Raw genomic sequence first — 18764 nt, forward strand, 5'->3', positions numbered from 1 at the left:
TTTAATAAACCTTAATAGTCAGTGAAACCAAATTTGACTTTTCTCAGTGGAAAAAATACTATTAAATACAGCTGAGATACTGCATCGTTTTCCATTTGCCAGAGGTAAACACTTAATGCAGAAATGGTTTCCAGATATTAAAGCAAGGTTTTTCCAAGGCGATGTGACACATCTAAAGTTAGCTAACTTACAACATATGGTCACCAATATGGGAATCTGAGTTTTGACACAGATGAAGTGCACAACACCAGGAGTCGAAAGCTGAGGCAGGCGAGAACAACTAGGACAAAACAAACCTTACAGATGTCAGGAAGCAGAGCAACAGTCTGTTCTGGAGTGGCAGATGAAAGGCAGACAGAATGTGCACATCAGCCAACAGAACATAACTGGTTAGCAGCAGTCAAAGTGATGACTGCTTTCTTATGTGAAATCTAACCAAAGATATTCAGACATATCCAAGTAACACTTCCTTCCAAATTCCTAACGCAATGATCTGCCAAAATGAGCAACAACAAAACTAAGACGACAGAAGCTCCACTTGAAGAGACTGTTTGCTCCGAACTAATTCACTAAAAGGAATCCTCAAGAGTTTAAAGCATGATCTTGTTTTTGTAACAGAACTGTGAGAGTGACCTACACCTTCATGTCTTATGGAGGGGCTGGGTGACTCTGAGCTGTGTGACAGCTCCGAGGGTCTGCACATGTTGATCGCAGTGCTGATCCTGTTCCCAGCAGGATCTCAGAGATCCACCCAGATGAAATAATGGGAAGTGGAGGTGGTAGCATGGTGATAGTGGCACTGGGCTGGTAATCCTGCAGGTCAGGATAACATTATTGGGACACAGATTCAAGTCTCAGCAATGGTACTGGGAGCATTTACTGTAGGTGGTGCGGTGGCTCAGTGGTTAGCACTGCATCACACTAGGGTTCCAAGTTCGATTCCACCCTCGGGTGACTGTCTGTGTGGCATTTGTACATTCTACCCGTGTCTGTGTGTGTTTCCTTTGGGTGCTCCGGTTTCCTCCCACAGTCCAAAGATATGCAGGTGAGGTGAACTGGCCATGGGAAATGTGTGGTCATGGAGAGAGGATTGGATGCTGTCCGGAGGGTTGGTGTAAACTCGATGGGTCGAAGGCCTCTTCCCTCACTGCAGGGATTCTAACGCTAATAATAAATCTGAACATAAAGTTAGTTTCTGTTGTGGTGAACATGCCAATATTCATCAAACATCAGAAAAACCTGTCGGCTTCACTCATTCCCTTCTGGGAAGGAAGTCTGTCATCCTTACCCAATCTGGCCTCCATGTGACTCCAGACCCAGAATAACGTGATTAATTCCCAGTTGCCCCTCTGGACTGGCTGAGCAAGCTGCTCAGTTCAAGGGTAACTAGATATGGGGCACAAAATCCAGCCGAATCCAGCAATACACCCACACCTTAAAAGAACCCAAAAAGGCATTTTCCGGAGGGGATTGTGTGTAAGAAAACGGAACCATAGAATGATCGATCAGTGATGTCTGAAGAGTCTTTGAAAAGAGGGTGAACAGGAGACGGAAACCAATTTACAGAAAGAACTTGAGATTATATCTGACCTGGGATCTATCAGCTCAACTGAGCACAGTGAGTGCAGAAGAACTGGGCAGAAAAGGGACTGCACATTCTTTGCAAAGATCACTCAATGTTTTATGCATTAATTTGAACAGATGGGAATGGTCAGCTCACTGAAGCAGAAATACAAAAACACAAGTTCAAATCTGCTCTCCTACAACTGGTCTGGGAGAAAGTGAGGACTACAGATGCTGGAAATCAGAATCAAAGAGTGTGGTGCTGGAAAAGCACAGCCGGTCAGACAACATCCGAGGAACAAGAGAGTTGATGTTTCGAGCATAAATTCTTCATCAGGAATTCCAGTTGAAGAGTTATGCTCAAAATATCGACCCTCCTGCTCCTCGGATGTCTGACTGGCTGTGCTTTTCCAGCACCACACTTTGTGACTACAATTGGTTTGGACACACTTACTGATCCTCGCCATATAAAAAATATATATGTAGGTTGTCCGACCAGAGGGGAGGCCACATTGGATTTGGTACTTGGTAATGAACCGGGACAAATGATGGGCTTGTTAGTGGGTGAGCATTTTGGTGATGGTGACCACAATTCTGTGACTTTCACCTTGGTTATGGAGAGAGATAGGTGCGTGCAACAGGGTAAGTCTTACAATTGGGGGAAGGGTAAATACGATGCTGCAAGACAGGATCTGAGGAGCATAAGTTGGGAGCATAGGCTGTCAGGGAAGGATGTCGTTGAAATGTGGAACTTTTTCAAGGAACAGATACGACGTGTCCTTGATATGTATGTACCTGTCAGGCAGGAAAGAGATGGTCGTGTGAGGGAACCTTGGTTGACGAGGGAGGTTGAATGTCTTGTAAAGAGGAAGAAGGAGGCTTACATAAGATTGAGGAAACAGGGTTCAGACAGGGCAGTGGAGGGATACAGGATAGCCAGGAGGGAGCTGAAGAAAGGGATTAGGAGAGCTAAGAGAGGGCATGAAAAATCTTTGGCGGGTAGGATCAAGGATAACCCCAAGGCCTTTTATGCGTATGTGAGAAACATGAGAATGACGAGAACGAGGGTAGGTCCGATCAAGGACAGTAGTGGGAGACTGTGTAGTGAGTCGGAAGAGATAGGTGAGGTCTTGAATGAGTACTTTTCTTCAGTATTTACAAATGAGAGGGACCGTATTGTTGAAGAGGAGAGTATGAAACGGACTGGTAAGCTAGAGGAGATACTTGTTAGGAAGGAAGATGTGTTGGACATTTTGAAGAACTTGAGGATAGACATGTCCCCCGGGCCTGACGGGATATATCCTAGGATTATGCGGGAAGCAAGAGAGGAAATTGCAGAACCGTTGGCAATGATCTTTTCTTCTTCACTGTCAACGGGGGTGGTACCAGGGTACTGGAGAGTGGCGAATGTTGTGCCCTGTTCAAAAAAGGGAATAGGGATAACCCCGGGAATTACAGGTCAGTTAGTCTTACTTCGGTGGTAGGCAAAGTAATGGAAAGGGTACTGAGGGATAGGATTTATGAGTATCTGGAAATACACTGCTTGATTAGGGACAGCCAGCACGGATTTGTGAGGGGTAGGTCTTGCCTTACAAGTCTTATTGAATTCTTTGAGGAGGTGACCAAGCATGTGGATGAGGGTAGAGCAGTGGATGTAGTATACATGGATTTTAGTCAGACATTTGATAAGGTTCTCCATGGTAGGCTTATGCGGAAAGTCAGGAGGCATGGGATAGTGGGAAGTTTGGCCAGTTGGATAGAGAACTGGCTAACCGGTCGAAGTCAGAGAGTGGTGGTAGATGGTAAATATTCAGCCTGGAGCCCAGTTACAAGTGGACTTCCACAGGGATCAGTTCTGGGTCCTCTGCTGTTTGTAATTTTTATTAATGACTTGGAAGAGGGAGTTGAAGGGTGGGTCAGTAAATTTGCAGACGATACGAAGATTGGTGGAGTTGTGGATAGTGAGGAGGGCTGTTGTCGGCTGCAAAGGGACTTAGATATGATGCAGAGCTGGGCTGAGGAGTGGCAGATGGAGTTCAACTCTGTCAAGTGTGAGGTTGTCCATTTTGGAAGGACAAATAAGAATGCGGAATACAGGGTTAACGGTAGGGTTCTCAGTAAGGTGGAGGAGCAGAGGGATCTTGTTCATAGATCTTTGAAAGTTGCCACTCAGGTGGATAGAGCTTGTAAGAAGGCCTATGGTGTATTAGCGTTCATTAGCAGAGGGATTGAATTCAAGAGTCGTGAAGTGATGTTACAGCTGTATAGGACCTTTGTAAGGCCACATTTGGAGTACTGTGTGCAGTTCTGGTTGCCTCACTTTAGGAAAGATGTGGAAGCTTTGGAAAGGGTGCAGAGGAGATTTACCAGGATGTTGCCTGGAATGGAGAATAGGTCGTACGTGGATAGGTTGAGAGTGCTAGGCCTTTTCTCATTGGAATGGAGAAGGATGAGGGGTGACATGATAGAGGCTTATAAGATGATCAGGGGAATAGATAGAGTTGACAGTCAGAGACTTTTTCCCCGGGTACAACAGAGTGCTACAAGGGGACATAAATTTAAGGTGAAGGGTGGAAGGTATAGGGGGGGGATGTCAGGGTTCTTTAACCAGAGAGTGGTGGGGGCATGGAATGCGCTGCCTGTGGGAGTGGCAGAGTGGTGCAATTGGTTAGGTACATGGATGGGTGCTTAAGCTAGGACAAATGTTCGGCACAACATCGTGGGCCGAAGGGCCTGTTCTGTGTTGTATTGTTCTATGTTCTATGTTCTAAAAGACTTCACCATCAGGATATATACCTCAGTACACTGTGTTTAATTTAGCCAACGTGATATAAATGTTGTCAAAACACAATGATCTGTTTGCCGACACGATTAAAGCAATGTGTCAACTCATGGCTGCCCTCCCACGTGCTCAGTGTATCAAAGGTGACCCATGATGTCACAGAGTGCAATAGCATGCCCAACGGATACCGGTCCAGTCATCAACACCAACATTGCGTGTATACATGGTAACTACATAATCCCATTAATCCCAAAACATTCCTTTATAAATTGGAAAAGAGAAACAATAGTTTATGGATTGTACTCAAAGGCCAGCCTAAGCACATTTGCCAAAAACATAATTCCAGTTCTGAGGAAGGGTCACTATGCTAACTCTTATTTCTCTCCACAATGTTGCCAGACCTGCTGAGCTTTTCCAGCAATTTTTGTTTTTGTTACCAAAAACATATCTTGTACAGTATCTAGAAACAGAACGTGTGCAGTATTCACACCAACGACTCTGTCTCTAACAGCTCTGTAAGTTTAATTCACTTGATGACCTTGACTTATAGACTGGAACCACGGTTGGCTTTTTCTTGAAGGCATGTATGTACCTGAACATAAACATATTCAGCTTTAAGCAATCTCTTCCCGGTTTTATCCCATCATTTATGGTCTGGGACGATCACAAAGTATTTACTCTAAGGTAAAGCAGCTGCACTTTATCCTTTCCTTCCTAGGTCAGGACAGCTCTCTCCAACCATGCACAGCACAGGACTTTTCCAAACAACATTCAGCTTTGGATATATCCCTAATGCTTAAAAGAAATGCAGCCTGAATGTTTAAACTGGAGCTTTTTTATCTTGTTTGGTTAGAAAACACAAACAATGCACACAAAACACAATTAATTCCAAAAGTAGGCCTCAAAAACTGTTGTCAAGTAAATTACAATAGTCTCACAAATATGTCCATGATATTCATTAACTCCATCAACTTCACCACCCACCCCATCCATCACCATCTACACCCACCCCATCCATCACCATCAACACCCACCCCATCACCATCAACACCCATCCCATCCATCACCATCAACACCCACCCCATCACCATCAACACCCATCCCATCCATCACCATCAACACCCACCCCATCACCATCAACACCCACCCCATCACCATCAACACCCACCCCATCACCATCAACACCCACCCCATCACCATCAACACCCACTCCATTCATCACCATCAACACCCACCCCATCCATCACCATCAACACCCACTCCATCCATCACCATCAACACCCACCCCATCACCATCAACACCCACCCCATTCATCACTATCAACACCCATCCCATCCATCACCATCAACACCCACCCCATTCATCACCATCAACACCCAACCCATCCATCACCATCAACACCCACCCCATTCATCACCATCAACACCCACCCCATTCATCACCATGAATACCCACCCCATCCATCACCATCAACACCCACCCCATCCATCACCATCAACACCCACCACATCACCATCTACATCCACCCCATCATCACCATCAACACCCACCCCATCCATCACCATCAACAACCACCCCATCCATCACCATCAACAACCACCCCATCCATCACCATCAACACCCACCCCATTCATCACCATCAACACCCACCCCATTCATCACCATCAACACCCACCCCATTCATCACCATCAACACCCACCATCAACACCCACCCCATCCATCACCATCAACAACCACCCCATCCATCACCATCAACACCCACCCCATTCATCACCATCAACACCCACCCCATTCATCACCATCAACACCCACCCCATTCATCACCATCAACACCCACCCCATTCATCACCATCAACACCCACCATCAACACCCACCCCATCCATCACCATCAACAACCACCCCATCCATCACCATCAACACCCACCCCATTCATCACCATCAACACCCACCCCATTCATCACCATCAACACCCACCATCAACACCCACCCCATCCATCACCATCAACACCCACCCCATTCATCACCATCAACACCCACCCCATTCATCACCATCAACACCCACCCCATCCATCACCATCAACACCCACCCCATCACCATCAACACCCACCCCATCACCATCAACACCCACCCCATCCGTCACTGATGCAGAGTAGTAGCAGCGTGTACCTTCTGCAATCTACTCTGCAGGAACCCAGTAGTCCGCTTCCAAAAGGCCTACCTGAACCCAAGACAATCATCATGTCGCAGGACAAGGGCAGCAGATATATGAGAACCACACTCCCTGCAAGTTGCCCTCCAAGCCCCTCATCATCCTGACTTGGAAATCGGTCGCCATTCATTCACTGACCTTCGGTCAAAATCTCTGAACCATCTCGATGGCATTGAGTTTTGGCCCAGCCAATGATGTCTCCATCCCATGAAGGAATTGTTAAAAAAGACTGAATTTTTTTTTACATTTAATGAACTCTCCAATTCATTCAAGACTGTGACACGCTATTTCTTCAAAAACAATTTGCATTTATACAGCAAATTTACCACTGTTACCAAACATCAAAGACACTTCACAAGATTACAAACAGGCTGCCAAAAATTCGACCAACAAAAACAGGAATAGCTCGCAAAATGTAGCAGGTCTGGCAGTGTGTATGGAGAGAGGGAGAGAAAGCAGAGTTAATGTTTTGATGCTGGTGACTTTTCATCAGAACAGCCACTGGATCCAAAACATTAATTTCACTTTCACTCCACAGATGCTGCCAGACCTGCTGAGCTTCTCCAGAAATTTCTATTTATGTTTCAGATTCCCAGCATCCATAGCTCTTTATTTTATAAAAATTATACCAAGCCAGCTGAGAGAGCATTATGGGGAGAAAGTGAGGAACGCAGATGCTGGAGAATAGAGTCAAAAAGTGTGGTGCTGGAAAAGCACAGCAGGTCGGGCAGCATCCGAGGAGCAGGAGAGTCGACGTTTCAAGCATAAGCCCTTCATCAGGAATGTTGGCAGTGTAGGCAACGGTGGCTGTGGTCTGTGCGGTGCCAGGGCGGAAGTGACATCATTGTTTGTCGCAGTGGTGGTGGCCGTAGCAGCTGCGTGGCTAATGGCATCTGAGCAATTTCGGAGGAGCTGTAAGTCTGGGAAAGATTACAAAGTAAGGGAGGGGTGACGCCACCAAGAGATTTGAGAAATAAGGTGAGAATTTTAGAATGGAGTTGCTGAAGTATTGGGAGGTCAGCAAGCACCGTGGGTGACGGGTAATTATGACAATGCAAGTCTGGATATGAGCAGCTGAGTTTTTAATTTAGCTGGAAATTTGCTCTGTTTTCCATGCAGCTACATCACTACACATGGTTCTTATGGCCCCTCATGTGTCACTTGGGAACTTGGCCCCAGTTCCACATTGCTGGAGATTTGGCTTCTGCTCTAAAGAGAAAATCATAAATTTCCTAACAAGGTCAGCCATGGCTTTCCTTCCAATTCACGTACTGACCAGAAATCACATTCAACATGAAGAGCACCCAATCCACACACAGTCTGGTTTGTTTTTTCTTCCTCTTGGCATCTTTCTCAGCCCATAAAGCGTGACATCAAAACCTACCCAACAATTAATAAGATTTAGAAATGGGGACAGAACGCAGTATTCCTGTTAGAAAATCCTTGCCTTTATACAGCACAACCTACAGCACAGCGCAAAGTGTTTCACAGGCAATGACATAGAGCAGAAGGGTTGTTGTAGAACAGCAGACTGTTTGTGCACAGCTCACTCCCAATAACAGCCACGTGATGCTGACCAATGGGTCAATATTGCAATGAAACAATGATCTGGAGAACAGAAACAAACAGGAACAGAAAATGCTGGAGAATCTCAGAAGGGCTGGCAGCAGGTGACTCAGAGGTAGGTGGAGGGACAGATAGTGTTGAGGAAGGGGGGAGGCTGCAGAAGGACTTGAACACGTTAGGGGAGTGAGCAAAGGAGTGCCAGGTGGAACACAATGTGGGAAAGTGGGAGGTTATGCATTCCAGTGGGAAAAGAGGTGCAGACTATTTTATAAACGGGGAAAGGCTTTAGAATTCTGAAGCACAAAGGAATTTGAAAGTCCATGTTCAGGATGGAGAGAGGATGTTTCGACTAAATAGGAGACTGGGACCCGAGAGAACAGCCTCAGAGCGAGCCAGGACCCTCCAGAACTCAGATGAGGAGGAATTTCTTCAGCCAGAAGGAGGGGACTCTGTGAAACTCATTGCTGCAGAGGGCTGTGAAGGCCAGATCAGTGTGTTTAAGACAGAGATAGATCGGCTCATGATTATTCAGGGGTCAAGGGTTATGGGGAGAAGGCAGGATTCATGCTAGTGACATGAGGACTGGGGTGGGGTTGTGCAGGGGCAGGGATCTGGCTGATAGGTGGAGCCTGGAGAGAAAGAGGACACAGGGACTGTTCACAGTATATCAGGGAAGGAAGGCAGCTCAATATCTGATAATGGGGACCAAGAGTGGGTGACAAACTGACCAGGCCGCCAGATCCAATAGTGACCACTGGATCTTGTAATTCTACCTGGGAGAGGAGACTGCATCTCATCCATACAGCGGCACCTGTGACAGTGCAGCACTCCCTCAGTATGCACTAACAGCCAGGATTTTACACACAAGTCTCTGCAGTGGAACTTGAACCCACAGTCTTATGGCTCACAGTCCAGAGACTTCATGCTCCAGCATTGGATCACCTTCTCTACAATCTCTCCACTTGCCACAGAATTGCAAAATGGTTTGAAAGGAGGTATCGGTACATATTTCTGGTATTTTTCACTTACCTATCGCCACTATCAGTTTCTAGTTACAGATAGTATCAATCACTATTTACAAACTGCAGCTTCCAGCAGTCAGTACAGCCTGACCTGGCCCTGTGGATTAAGGCTTGGCCCCCGCTGGACATTTGTACCTAACCCAGCAATGTTTATCTTAGCTCACGTAATGTAACTCATTCGATTTAGAGGGAGTACATTAGCATGGATGGAGAATTGGCTCATGGGCAGGAAACAGCGAGGGGGGGGAAGGGACTTTATCAGGTTGACCAGTGGGGTTCCACAGTGCTGGGACAGTAACAGTTTACAATATATTAATGACTTGGAGGAAGCAAGTGAACATACTGTAGCCAAATGTGTAGATGACAAAAAAATTAATGGAAAGGCAGATTGTGAGGGGGAATATAAATGTTTTGCAGAGAGATACTGACAAGCTAAGGACTGGAACATAGGAATTAGGAGCAGGAATTAGGTAATTCAGCCCTTTGAGCCCATTCTGCCATTAACATGATCTTATCCAGGTCTCAACTCCACTTTCCTGTCTCCATCCTTTATTAGATTACTTACTTACAGTGTGGAAACAGGTCCTTCGGCACAACAAATCCACACTGACCCTCTGAAGAGCAACCCACCCAGACCCATTTCTCTACATTTACCCCTTCACCTAACACTATGGGCAATTTAGCATGGCCAATTCACCTAACCTGCACATTTGTTGGACTGTGGGAGGAAACCGGAGCACCCGGAGGAAACCCACGCAGACAGGGGGAGAATGTGCAAACTCCACACAGAGAGTTGCCTGAGGCGGGAATTGAACCCGGGTCTCTGGTGCTGTGAGGCAATAGTGCTAACCACTAAGCCACAGTGCTGCTTTTCATCAGAAACATATCTATTTCTTTCTTGAATTTGTTGATTGATTCTGCCCCCACTGCACTCGGGGGCAGTAAGTTCACAGATTCATAACCCTCAGAGGGAAGTTGTTTCTCTTCATCTCAGTTTGGAAGCTACCTCCTCTCACTCTGTATCTATGACCTCTTGTTCGTGACTGTCCCACAGAGGGAGCATCTGTTCTGCATCCACCTCATCAATCTCTTTTAGCATTTTATACACCTCAATCAAATAAGTAGGCAAGAAGTTGGCAAATGGAGTACAATGTGAGAAAATGTGAAGTTATTCCCTTTGGAATGGAGAACAAAACCATTTTTATTTAACTGGAGTAAAACTGCAGAAAGCTGTAACACAGAGGGATTTGGGCGGTGGGGAGGAGCTAAACATAGAAAGCTAACACACAGCAGCCGCAGGCATGGTAACCCTTAGCTCAAGGGGTTGGTGTGCAAGAGAAAGGAAGTCTCACTGTGGCTGTACAAGGTGCTGGTGAGACCACATCTGGTGCATTGTGAGCAGTTTTGGTTCCCCGTACTTCAGGAAAAATATTATATCATCGTAGGCAATTTGGAGAAGGAGGAATGGAGGTACTATCTTATGAGCAAAGATTAAACAAGTTGGGACTGCACTCACTGGAGTCTAGAAGAATGAGAGGTGACCTCAGTGAAACATATCAGATTCTTAAGGGGCTTGACGGGGTCAATGTTGAGAGGATGGTCCCCCTCCTGGGAGAGTCTAGGACCAGGGGGCACAGTCTCAGAGTAAAGGGGAATCAATTTAAGAATGAGGAGTAGGAACAAGGCATGAGTTGCAAGGTACTGAAAGAAGCAGGTTTATTACAGCTCCACATTTATGTAAACATTAAATACACAGGCATTTCAGAGTATGGGCTAATGTTGAGCTATTCAGTTACAAAACTTAGCGCACTTTCACCATGTCATGCTTCAAGACTATAAGACATAGGAACAGAAGTAGGCCATTCAGCCCATTGAGTCTACACTGCTATTCAATGGCTGAAGTGATAATCTTCAACTCCACCTTCCTGCCTTTTCCCCATAATCCATGATTCCCTTCCTCATGAAAAATCTGTCTGTCTCAGTCTTGAATACACTTAATGACCCAGCCTCGATAGTCCTCTGCAGTAAGGAGTTCTGCAGATCCACACCTCTCTGAGAGAAGAAATTCTTCATCTCTGTCTTAAATGGGTGACCCCTCATTCTGAGATAATGCCCTCCACTCCCAGACTCTCCCACAAGGTGAAACAATCTTTAAACATCTACCTGCTCAAGCCCCTAAGAACCTTAAATAAAAACCGAAAGGACTGCGGCTACTGTAAATCAGAAACAAAAACAGAAGTTGCTGGAAAAGCTCAGCAGGTCTGGCAGCATCTGTGAAGAGAAAGCAGAGTTAATGTTGCGGGTCCAGTGACCCTTCCTCAGAACCATAAGTCCCTAAGAATCTTGTATGTTTCAATAAGGTCACCTTTGATTAATAGCTATTCACCCTCCACTTACCATGACCCCACTCAGTCTGCTATTACACACCATCATTGTCACCCATTACACAGAGCTGAAAATGTGTTGCTGGAAAAGCACAGCAGGTCAGGCAGCATCCAAGGAACAGGAGAATCCTGAAGAAGGGCTTATGCCCGAAACGTCGATTCTCCTGCTCCTTGGATGCTGCCTGACCTGCTGCGCTTTTCCAGCAACACATTTTCAGCTCTGATCTCCAGCATCTGCAGTCCTCACTTTCTCCCACTATACAGTCCCCATTAACAGCTATTCACCCTCCCAGCAGATCGTTACCCACTCCTTTGTCTGTCTAACTGTTCTTCTCTCTCTCTTTGGGCTCTATCCCCACCTATTGTTTACACTTTACCCCCTCCCCCCACCCTGTCTTTTGCATAGAAACCAACTTTTTCCGAGATACCATAAATTCTGAGGAAGGGTCACCGGATGCAAAATGTTTACTCTGATTTCTCTCCACAGATGCTGTCAGACCTGCTAAGGTTTTTCCATCAATTTCAATTTCTGTTTCACTTTTATTCTTCTATATTCCATTGAGTACAGACTCAATCCTACTCAACCTCTCATCATAAGACAGTCCCTCCATATCTGGGATCAGCTGAGCAAACCTTCTCTGGTCTGCCTCCTATGTCATTGGATTCCTGATGAAGGGCTTTTGCCCGAAACGTCGATTTTCCTGCTCCTCGGATGCTGCCTGACCTGCTGTGCTTTTCCAGCACCACTCTAGTCTAGACTCTGGTTTACAGCATCTGCAGTCCTTGTTTTTACCTTAGCCTCCAATGTCAGCCTGTCTTTCCTTCCATAAAAAACCCAAACTGTTCACAACTGTAGCCTGACTAGTGCATTGTATAGTTTTAGCAAAATTGCCCTATGTTTATACTTCATTCCCTTTGAAATAAAGATGAACATTAAATCGGCCTTCTCTATCAACTGCTGAGCTTGGATGCTAGTTTTTTGTGATTCATGAACAAAGATTCCTCTGTTCAGTATCTTCCTGCTGTCTTTCTCCATTCCATCAATATTCAGGTCCTGTATTCTTCCTCCCTTGCCTCACAGTTTCTCCATGGCCCCAGGTAGGATGGTGTCTGAGACGGTGACATTCTCAGGTCACACAAGATGATGGTATCAGGAGCATGGGATAAGTTGTGTTTGATTCCACTGGAGGTTAGTGAGGGGTTGTAAACAGCTCCCAGCTCCGGGGTGACTAGTTTGGTTCAGAGATGAAAAGGATTTTGAGAGGCCTTTTGTTTATATGTAAACAGATGAGACTTCAGGTCAAAGTGGTCATGTTTTAGAAATGACCTGTGTAATGAAAGGGTAGTGGTCAGCTCTCCAACTGAGCAGTTCAGTCCAGACCTAGTTAGGAGTTCAGCTGTGTGGAAACAGGCTATTTCTCTCTCCTTCTGCCCTTCTAACTTCAACCTGTAAGCATTTGTTCCATTTTTACAGTTTTTTAAGGGGGATTGATTATTGGGACTGTTGTGGATATTCGGAACAGCATAATTAAGTCTAGTTTGGACAGACTGACTTCTGTAGGGATTCTTTATTTCTGTTCTTTGTTTAATTTTGTGAATAAATTTTTGTCTATTTTAAAACCTGGGAGTCAACCTCGCTAACTTACTCCGGGTAATTTTCACTGTACACATACCGGAACAAATAACAAAGTATGATCTGGGCTGCCTGCTCAAGATTGTTCAGAGTGGTCTGGCCTAGTCCATAACACATGGCCCCAGGTAAGATGGCATCTGACACGTTGACCTTCTCAGGTCACACAAGATGATGGTATCATGAACATGGGATGAGCTGGGCTTGATTCCACTGGAGGTTAGAGATCGAGGGGTGATTTGATTGAAATGTACGAGAAGCTGAATGGTCTCGACAAGGTGGATGTGGAAAGGATAGTTCCTCTTGTAGGTCTGTCCGGAAGCAGGGAACGTTGTTTTACAAGTTGCCATTTTAGGACAGACATGAAGGGAATATTTTTTCTTCTTAAGTGTTGTGAGGTTTTGGAATTTTCTGCCTCAGAAGACAGTGAAGGTAGATCATTGGATATTTTTAAGGCTGAGATCAATAGAGTTCCTTGATGATCAAAAATCTAAGGTAATTAAAGGTACAAGGGAATGTGGAATTCAGCACACATATGGATCAGGCAGGATCATATTGAATGGTGAAACTGGCTTGAAGGATAAACTGACTTTGTCTTTTCTGAACTGAATGCATCTTAAAGGTACGCTATCTGAGGGACATAGCACAACACAGCTCACCATTCTTCGAATTTGTATTGTGTCATAACAAGGGAGACAGCCCATCTGTCAACATGGTGAAGACAAGGCAGGAAGTGTACAGACCAACTCTCCCACAGAAAGACAAATCTACAATGCGGTGGGGTCTGAAGGTTCAAATGGCATCCTGCAAACACCACAGGATTATCTATTTATCTCAGCAGAGCTATGTTGAGAAACGATGTGGAGGTGCTGGTGTTGGACTGGGGTGGACAAAGTTAAAAATCACTCAACGCCAGAAGTACTAGCTTCTGGAGCGTGGAGCGTCGCTCCGAAAGCTAGTGCTTCCTAAACCTGTTGGATTATAACCTGGTGCTGTGTGATTTTTTTAACTATGTTGAGAAAAGCATGGAATCCTAAGTAGCAACCAACATCACTAAAAAAGGATGGGTCATTTATCCTGTTGCAGGTTGTGGGATCCTGCTGTACATTTACTGCCACCTTTCATACACTGCAACAGCAACAACACTTCATTGAGCACTTCACTGGCTGCAAAGCATGATGGGAAAGGTGCTACAGCAATGAAACTGCTTTCCCTCTACATGAACTGCTTTGGGATGACGTTTCAGAGATGCAACGCAAATGCAGTGGATGTGGGCGGTACGGTGGCTCAGTGGTTAGCACTGCTGCCTCACAGCACCAGGGACCCAGGTTCAATTCCAGCCTCGGGGGACTGTCTGTGTGGAGTTTGCACATTCTCCCCGTGTCTGCGTGGGTTTCCTCCGGGTGCTCCGGTTTCCTCCCACAGTCCAAAAATGTGCAGGTCAGGTGAATTGGCCACGCTAAATTGCCCGTAGCGGTAGGTGCATTAGTCAGAGGGAAATGGGTCTGGGTGGGTTACTCTTCGGAGGGTTAGTGTGTGGACTGGTTGGGCCAAAGGGCCTATTTCCATACTGTAGGGAATCTAATCTCAAGTCTGAATGATCGAAACCCTGTCAGAAGGTTAGGCCCACAGCCACATCTCTCCAAACTCCAGAATTTAAACATGTAAACCAGCCTCTGAACTGTTTCTCTTAGATTAGCATTCCTACAGTGTGGAAACAGGCTCTTCGGCCCAACAAGTCCACACCGACCCTCCGAAGAGTAACCCACCCAGATCCATTCCCCTACCTAGTACTTACCCCTGACTAATGCACCAGACCTACACACCCCTGAACACTATGGGCAATTTAACATTGCCAATTCCTACACATCTTTATATTGTGGGAGGAAACTGGATCATCCAGAGGGAACCCATGCAGACACAGGGAGATGTGCAAACTCCTCGCCCAAGGTTAGAATTGAACCCAGGCCCCTGACGCTGTGAGGCAGCAGTGTTAACCACTGAGCCACCATGTAGTTATTAATGGGAGCAGGTTGTAAAGTAGGGAAGTTTGGACATTTAGCAGGCAGTCAACTGAAGAATAACATTTGTTTTTGTCAGCATGCAGGTCAGATAAATATTTTACTGATTCAGCTGGACAAGCAACATTTGGTAACGTAACACTGTGAGACTGACGTTTAGTTGCTGCGTTTCTATTTAGACTAGAAGGGAGTGATCTTGAACATTAGCTGCAGCTGGCTGGAAATGTTATCATGAAGATCAATAAATTCAGGTATACACCTTGTATGTACAGGCCCTTCCATTATTGGCCATCACTGGGTAAGGACATTCTGTCCCATTGGATGTACAATGCAGACTGTGCCAATCTTACACAGAATTACACAGGGACAGAATCACAGCACTGGTAAGGTTCAGGAGGAGGCCATAGTTCAAACAAGCATCATTACCTTGTGTCAATTGCCTGCCCTTTCCCATTCCCCTTCACATCATTTCGATTCAGATAATCATCCAATGACCCTCTGGAATGCCTCAATTGAAGCTGCCTCCACCACACTTCCAGGCAGTGTATTCCAGACCATATCTACTCACTGGGCTCTTGTGGTGCAGCGGGAACTTTCTTACTCTGACCCAGGAGGCCTAGGCTCAAGCCCCGGCTGCTCCAGAGGTCTAAAAAACATCTCCAAACAGAGAGATTAGAAATTATTGACAAAGGAGTGCACCTGGCAGGTATTAACCAGAGTTATCTGGTGTGCCTTAACCAGCTCAGCATCTATGCTGGTTACCAGCACTATGTGACAACACAGTAGCCGTTGAAATGTAAACGTATTCTAAAGTCGAGCCTTTATTTGCACCAGAGATAATAATTAGATGCAATGTAACTAGCTATGATATAGAATATTTACTGCCCACCACAATTGAGTTTATCTTCTTGGAACACAGGAACAGCCTCTTGAGACTGTTCCACCTTTCAATGGGATCATGGTTGATCTGTGACCTAACTCAATATTCCTGCCGTAGGCCATTATCCCTTAGTACCTGCGTTTAACAAAAAAAAACTACCACAAACTTAAAATGAACAACTGATCCAGCATCCACTGCTGTTTGTGGAAGAGAGTTCCAAACCCCTCCCACTCTTTATGTGTAGAAGTGCTTCCTAACATCTCTCCTGAACAGCCTGGCCCTAATTCTCACACTATGCCCCTAACTCTAGAATCTCCAACCAGTAGAAATAGTTTCTCTTTAGTTTGTCTGCCTTTTCCAAATTGCCCCTGAACCTTGTAAATTCAAGAGAAAACATCTCTCATTTATTTGAACTCTCCTCATAAGTCCAGGTACTGCTACTATAAACCTTTGTTGTACTCCCGCCACGGTCGGTATCTCCTTCCTAAGGTGTGGTGTCCTGATCCACCCACAGTACTCTGAGGGGGGTTTTGTATATCTACAGAATAATCTCTGCATCCTTGTACTCCAGCCCTCTGGCCAGCATTCCATTAGGCATCTTGATTATTTTCTGTACCAGTTCATGATATTTTAAAGATCTATGCAGTTGAATCCCTATGTGGCTTTGGATATCTGTAGCTTCATATCATCTAGAAAGTACCCTGATCTATCCTTCTTCAGTTTAAAATGTACAACCACACATTTGCTTACATTGATCTCCATCTGCCACAGTTTTGCCCTTTCACTTAGTCTATCAATAGCCTTTTGTAAATTTATGCTATCATCTACACTGTCTACAATGCTGCCTAACGTGTGTGCCATCAACAAATTTGGATATATCACTTCCTATACCATTAGCTAAGTAATTAATAAATAAGGTGAATAATTAAGACCATAACACAGATCCTGTGGGACACTGCTGTCACATGCTGCCAACTTGAGGACCTATACATTATCCCAACTTTCTGCCATCTGCCATTCAACCAATTTCCCATCCATGTCAGCAATAAGCCCTCAATTCCATTAACAGGCCCTTATATGGACTTTACCAAAAGCCTTCTGGAAGTCCATATGAACAACATCCAGAGATATTCTCCCGCCCACCACCTTAGTCACCTGTCTTGCCGAAGACTGAGTGTGAGCATCCTTCCCCACCTGGGACGTGCACCTTAGCCTGACAGCAGTGAGGAGGTTTGGTGGCAGGAAATCTAACCACAACATCCCACATCATAACCGCTGTTATAAGCGGTCATGAGATTGAGAGCACAGGAAATGGCCCTTGGGACCATCACGGGGATAGACTCTGGTCAAAAACAGACAACTGACCGTTCTAATCCCATTTCCTAGTACCTGGCCCATTGCCCTATATGACTTGGCATTGCAACTCCACATCGAAACACTTCTTCAATGTGATGAGGGTTTCTGCCTCTCCCACCCTCACAGGCAGAGAGTTCCAGATTCCCACACCGTGTGGGGAAAAAGATTTTTCGCACATCCCCTCAAAACCTTCTGCCACTTAAATCTATGCCCCCAGTCATGATCCCTCCACCAATGGGTGAAGGTTTCTTCCTGTCTACCCCTGTCTCTGCCTGTCATCACCTTATCCATCTCAATCCTGTTCCCCCTCAATCTCCTCTGCTCCAAGGGAAACAGCCCCAGTCTGTCCACTCTCTCTCCATCACTGAGACTCTCCAGCCCAGGGCTACATCCTGGTAAATCTCCCCCTGTCCCCTCTCCAGTGCGATTACATCCCTCCGATAATGTGGATAATGGGGACAGCAGGGAGGACTTTGCCAATGTGAAGAGCAGAGAGACACAGGAGACGCTCTCCCTGTTCTCCTTGGTGCAGGGACGTTAAGGGCTGATTTACTGGAGGGGCTAAAAAACAGAACAGGCTTTGATCGAGAAAATAAAGAGGAACAGTTTCCAGGAGGGTTGATAAACAGAGGTTACACATTTAAAATCACTGGTAGAAACACCAGAATGGAATTGAGATTTAGTTCAATATCACAGATTGCTCTCACCTGGAACCTGTTGTCTAACAGAGCAGTGGAAGGGGAGTCAATAGTAACTTCCGAAAAGAAATGTGATAAAGACTTGAAAAGTAAAGCAGGCCTACGGGAAAGGGTCTAGGAAGTGTGATGAATCGGCTGGTTCTTCAGAACCTAGTGCATGCAGAGATAAATACTAATGCAAGACCCAACTTCCAGGTCAACAGTAACGCAAGTGTTACAGATCTCCATCTACTGACCTCTCCAACTCCCACCCCCATCCACCCACCCCACCCCCCACAACTCCCACAAATCAGGACATCATTACTTTACAGAATTCTAGAGTTTTAAAGCAATTATAGAACACTACTTAATTGTAGATCACAGCACCAGTACTCCAATAGCAAACAAAAATAGAAAACAACAAGCTTAATGAAGAAATCCTTACAATGTATGGGCTGTTTGGGTCAGATGTGATGGACTCATTCTGGAGAGTGTTCTGTTGAGTAATGGCATCCTCTCTCTGCTGCAGCTTCTGGTCAGAATGATCATCATCATCGGGACTCTGCAGGGAAAGTAATGGAGAGGTTTTCAAAAGTACAGCAACATAATCCCTTGATCAAACAGATTTCACTGATGTGAGCAACAGTTGTGCCAGGAAATGGCTGAGCTC

The 18764-nt window shown here is 45.5% G+C and overlaps 1 protein-coding gene across 2 annotated transcripts in view; it reads right to left on the reverse strand.

The window, feature by feature from the left end:
• pawr (PRKC, apoptosis, WT1, regulator) overlaps positions 1–18764 on the reverse strand; it is a 168728-nt gene that overhangs the window by 59883 nt on the left and 90081 nt on the right. For both annotated transcript variants that reach the window (XM_043708775.2, XM_043708776.2), the window contains one exon: positions 18540–18656. In XM_043708775.2, the coding sequence (XP_043564710.2) occupies positions 18540–18656 (117 nt within the window). The remainder of the gene's footprint in view (positions 1–18539; positions 18657–18764) is intronic.

Source organism: Chiloscyllium plagiosum, unplaced genomic scaffold, assembly GCF_037043375.1.
Source record: "Chiloscyllium plagiosum isolate Xiang-an unplaced genomic scaffold, Cpla_swu_hap1 HiC_scaffold_19, whole genome shotgun sequence".
Lineage (NCBI taxonomy): Eukaryota > Metazoa > Chordata > Chondrichthyes > Orectolobiformes > Hemiscylliidae > Chiloscyllium > Chiloscyllium plagiosum.